This window comes from Scardinius erythrophthalmus (assembly GCF_964197995.2).
Source record: "Scardinius erythrophthalmus genome assembly, chromosome: 24".
Classification (NCBI taxonomy): Eukaryota; Metazoa; Chordata; class Actinopteri; order Cypriniformes; family Leuciscidae; genus Scardinius; species Scardinius erythrophthalmus.
Window position 1 is genome coordinate 32,197,949 of NC_138244.1, and position 6,357 is coordinate 32,204,305.

The window sequence follows — 6,357 nt, forward strand, 5'->3', positions numbered from 1 at the left end:
ACATCAACACAACAGACCCCTGCTGGACACACACAACACACACATCAACACAACAGACCCCTGCTGGACACACACAACACAACACACACATCAACACAACAGACCCCTGCTGGACACACACAACACACACATCAACACAACAGACCCCTGCTGGACACACACAACACACACATCAACACAACAGACCCCTGCTGGACACACACAACACAACACACACATCAACACAACAGACCCCTGCTGGACACACACAACACAACACACACATCAACACAACAGACCCCTGCTGGACACACACAACACAACACACACATCAACACAACAGACCCCTGCTGGACACACACAACACACACATCAACACAACAGACCCCTGCTGGACACACACAACACACACATCAACACAACAGACCCCTGCTGGACACACACAACACAACACACACATCAACACAACAGACCCCTGCTGGACACACACAACACACACATCAACACAACAGACCCCTGCTGGACGCACACAACACACACATCAACTCAACAGACCCCTGCTGGACACACACAACACAACACACACATCAACACAACAGACCCCTGCTGGACACACACAACACAACACACACATCAACTCAACAGACCCCTGCTGGACACACACAACACAACACACACATCAACACAACAGACCCCTGCTGGACACACACAACACAACACACACATCAACTCAACAGACCCCTGCTGGACGCACACAACACACACATCAACACAACAGACCCCTGCTGGACACACACAACACAACACACACATCAACACAACAGACCCCTGCTGGACACACACAACACAACACACACATCAACTCAACAGACCCCTGCTGGACGCACACAACACACACATCAACACAACAGACCCCTGCTGGACACACACAACACAACACACACATCAACACAACAGACCCCTGCTGGACACACACACACATCAACACAACAGACCCCTGCTGGACACACACAACACACACATCAACACAACAGACCCCTGCTGGACACACACAACACAACACACACATCAACACAACAGACCCCTGCTGGACACACACAACACAACACACACATCAACTCAACAGACCCCTGCTGGACGCACACAACACACACATCAACTCAACAGACCCCTGCTGGACACACACAACACAACACACACATCAACACAACAGACCCCTGCTGGACACACACAACACAACACACACATCAACACAACAGACCCCTGCTGGACACACACAACACAACACACACATCAACACAACAGACCCCTGCTGGACACACACAACAGAACACACACATCAACACAACAGACCCCTGCTGGACACACACAACACAACACACACATCAACACAACAGACCCCTGCTGGACACACACAACACAACACACACATCAACACAACAGACCCCTGCTGGACACACACATCAACACAACACACACATCAACACAACAGACCCCTGCTGGACACACACAACAGAACACACACATCAACACAACAGACCCCTGCTGGACACACACATCAACACAACAGACCCCTGCTGGACACACACAACACAACACACACATCAACACAACAGACCCCTGCTGGACACACACAACACAACACACACATCAACACAACAGACCCCTGCTGGACACACACAACAGAAGACACACATCAACACAACAGACCCCTGCTGGACACACACAACACAACACACACATCAACACAACAGACCCCTGCTGGACACACACAACACAACACACACATCAACACAACAGACCCCTGCTGGACACACACATCAACACAACACACACATCAACACAACAGACCCCTGCTGGACACACACAACAGAACACACACATCAACACAACAGACCCCTGCTGGACACACACATCAACACAACAGACCCCTGCTGGACACACACAACACAACACACACATCAACACAACAGACCCCTGCTGGACACACACAACACAACACACACATCAACACAACAGACCCCTGCTGGACACACACAACAGAACACACACATCAACACAACAGACCCCTGCTGGACACACACAACACAACACACACATCAACACAACAGACCCCTGCTGGACACACACAACACAACACACACATCAACACAACAGACCCCTGCTGGACACACACAACACACACATCAACACAACAGACCCCTGCTGGACACACACAACACAACACACACATCAACACAACAGACCCCTGCTGGACACACACAACACACACATCAACACAACAGACCCCTGCTGGACACACACAACACACACATCAACACAACAGACCCCTGCTGGACACACACAACACAACACACACATCAACACAACAGACCCCTGCTGGACACACACAACACAACACACACATCAACACAACAGACCCCTGCTGGACACACACAACAGAACACACACATCAACACAACAGACCCCTGCTGGACACACACAACACAACACACACATCAACACAACAGACCCCTGCTGGACACACACAACACAACACACACATCAACACAACAGACCCCTGCTGGACACACACATCAACACAACACACACATCAACACAACAGACCCCTGCTGGACACACACAACAGAACACACACATCAACACAACAGACCCCTGCTGGACACACACATCAACACAACAGACCCCTGCTGGACACACACAACACAACACACACATCAACACAACAGACCCCTGCTGGACACACACAACACAACACACACATCAACACAACAGACCCCTGCTGGACACACACAACACACACATCAACACAACATCACATCACAACCAGAGGCTCGCCGGTGAAACATTCATCAAAGAGGAGATATGAGAGCTGAGCTGGACGATGACATCACGGTTTTCTCCAGATATATATATATATATCTTTTTTTTTTACAACAGAAATGAAGCATCACTGAACGGACTTAAAGGGATACTCCACTTTTTTTGGAAATAGGCTCATTTTACAGCTCCCCCAGAGTTACACAGCTGAGTTGTACCGTTTTTGAATCCATTCAGCCGATCTCCGGGTCTGGGGGTCTCACTTTTAGCATAGCTTAGCATAATGAATTGAACCGGACAGGACCATTAGCATCTCTCTCAAGCTGGACTGTGACGCTAGTTTCTTCTGCAAACACACGTTCACTATGTTCCTGTTATCTCTGTAAAGCTGCTGTGAGTCTGTGCTGTATAATAAAGGTGACTTGAGGAAACTTCACGAATGGACCGATCAGTGACCGAGTGTTTAAAATGTATAGTAAATATAAATGAAGTAGTTTTAAGTTTTTAATGAGATTAATGAGAATGTCCATCCGCACATCAGTTATGAGGCATGAAGCACATGATCATGAAGGAGATCTGTTCTCCACACGGCCGGCTTTACCTGAGCCACACGTGTTCTGCTTCCTGTTTTACGGTGGATTCGGATCAACATTATCGTGAAAAAGGGCATCAAAAACTTCCAAAATGACATTATAAGTGTGACGGCCCAGAGAGAGCGATCACACACTTCTGCAACAGCAAATATTGATCAATGTCACAATCATCTGATTAATGATTAAACCTCAGGACATGATCAGATGATCAGATGAGCCGAGATATTAATGCTGTGTGTGTGTGCTCATCACTACAGGAGAGCGAATCCCGGACACACACACACACACTGCACAAATAAACTACAATGATTTTCTACACTGAAATTATTATTATTATTATCTGTGATTTGAAATGATTGCCAGAATGTTTACAATCTCTGCATTTGAATTTGAATAAGAGAATATGCATATATTAAACTTGCAGCCCATGTGACCTGTGTTGATCACGTGACGGCAGATCAATCTCAGCTCTGCACATTTCTATTAGCCATAATAACAATAACAAGTGCATCAAATCATGACACTCGTTAATGTAAGATCAAATCAGTGATTTGTTTTGGCAACATATTTGACAGAAGATTAAAATCTTATGTTTTCTTAGACTTGTTCAGTAAGTAACTGTTTATTATGAGTATGTCAGTCATCCAGTGCGCAGTGTTATCATCTGATCCGTCACTGTACTGAACTGTAGAGCAGAGACACGGTAATATCTGCACGGCAGAAGTGTTGTCGAGCTGTTATTAATAAATAAACACAGTAATGTCCTTCTGACACTCACCACACACTGAGGGCGACCGGGACAAGTGTCTGAGAGCGGCTCCGGTCCAGCCCGCGGTCCGCTGGGCTTTACTCTGCGCTATTACTCTACTCTGAGTCGATATCTGGTGCTGTGTTATTGCTCTGAGAGCCATGAAGACGCCCCTGCGCCCGAGTCTCATGGACGCCGCCATCTTCCCTGTGCCCTTCTTCCTCAGACCGACTGTCAGTGCGTCTCTCTCGAGCTGCGCATGCGTGGAGCGGTGCAGCACATGCGCATGCGCGCTCCCTGCTGGACTGGAGGATCAACAACGACACCACACAGAAACACTGAATTCACATCACTGCGCTTGCTCTTTCAGCACTACACCATAGAGAATTGATTTAAATTCACGTTAATCAAAATAACTTCCCCTTCCTCCCATCTCTCCTCTATAATGACGTGTTTCCTGGATACATTCAGCATTTTAGCTTTAATGAGTCTATGAGAAGCTGTGAAGCCGAGAGAAATGACTCGGTGAAAGAAAAGGACAGATTAGAAATAACAGGGAAATGAGTAAAGAATGTACTGCGATGTGGCAGTAGTGACTCAGTCACTCCAGAAGATGGCGGTAACGCGACGTCCAGGCCGCCGATAAACCCCAGAAGAAGAGGAAGCGCATGACGTCACGATGACGCCGCGCAGCTGAACCCGGAAGAGAGAGAGAGCTCGAGCGCAGACTCATAAACAAACTCATCGAGCGGAGAAACATCTAATAATCTATCGATCTTCATTAAAGCCCAGTCAACATCAACATGGACGGTAGGAAGACTCTCGCTCGAAGGCTGTCACACACATCGTGTTATTACGGAATCTTTTAAACTCTCGAATGAATCATGATTCTGTATTATACTGTCTAATAATAAACATGAGCAGATATGCGGTGTGACAGTGATTAATGTGTGACTAGATGATTGTTCATAGTGAAGTTGTGTGACTTGTTTATCACTGGTGTAAAGCTGTAGGGCGTTTCATGTTGTTCTGATGATGATGATTGTGTTTCTCCCACACAGACACACTCTTCCAGCTGAAGGTGAGTGAGTGAGTGAGTGAGTGTGTGTGTGTGTGTGTGTGTGTGTGTGTGTGTGTGTGTGTGTCTCTCTCTCTCTCTCAGTGATGAAGGCTCATGTCTGATCTTCATCTTCATCAGTTCACCTCTAAACAGCTGGAGCGACTGGCGAAGAAGGCGGAGAAAGACTCGAAGACCGAGCAAGCCAAAGTCAAGAAGGTACGAGGCGTGACATCACGGGGGGAGGCGTGACGTCACGGGGGTGGGGGGGGGGGGATATGTGACATCATCGACAGCCGCGTGCATGTCATTACCAGATGTGTCAAAAGTATTCACACTCATTACTCAGGTAGAAGTCTAGATACTAGGGTTTAAAAAGACTTCTGAAGCATCACCTCAAGCTTTTACTGGAGTAAAAGTGTAAAAGTACTGGTTTCAAAACTACTTAAAGCTACACTGTGTTATTTTTTTAAAGTTGATTCTTAGCAAAAAACACTTTGTTCTTTCAAAATGATATGTGCTCATTAATGTGTAATTACTTCTACCAACTAATAAAGTATTCTCGTAAGCGTAGAATCTGCCATTCAGAATACATACGCGCGAGTCGCTCGAGTGGTGGCAGCCATGTTGCGCCTCCATCTTGAAAATACAGTAGCCAAAGAGGGACAAACCTGGAAATTCAAGCTTCGCCTTTAGCGTTTTACACTCAGCGGCACCGAGACGAATGCGAGAGGGAGATTACTCACGGCTGAAGTCATACGGCCACCGCAGGAGGTAACCGCCCTGGGAAGGGGAGGGGCTAGAGAGTAATATTCAGTTGTCATAAACAATTTCACCACTAGATGGGAGAAAATCCTACACAGTGCAGCTTTAAAGTATAAAAGTAAAAGTAATGTAAGGACACAAGCTGAGGCCACCCACAGGTGTGCACTACTCACCGTCGGAAGCACACACAGCAGAGTTTAGCCGTCGAAACGGACTCCTCGTGGGTTCAGCCCTCAGGGTCGAGCGCAGTCTGGACGGTGTGTGTGCACATGACCATGGACAGGAGTCGTCCACACTGTGCTCTCCTCTCAGAGGTCACCATCGGGTCGTCTCCCTCCACGTTTGTAGAGTTGCTCACTATCTCACTCTTCACTGTAGATTCAGCTGTACAGTAC

General features: G+C 47.2%; 1 protein-coding gene across 1 annotated transcript in view; it reads left to right on the forward strand.

The window, feature by feature from the left end:
* The first annotated feature begins 2,919 nt into the window (after positions 1-2,919).
* The window catches only part of chmp1a (charged multivesicular body protein 1A), an 8,762-nt gene continuing 5,324 nt past the window's right edge, over positions 2,920-6,357 (forward strand). Inside the window, exons 1-3 of the mRNA XM_081356039.1 lie at positions 2,920-4,950; positions 5,202-5,221; positions 5,339-5,416. Of these exons, the coding sequence (XP_081212165.1) occupies positions 4,944-4,950; positions 5,202-5,221; positions 5,339-5,416 (105 nt within the window). The 5' untranslated portion in view covers positions 2,920-4,943. The remainder of the gene's footprint in view (positions 4,951-5,201; positions 5,222-5,338; positions 5,417-6,357) is intronic.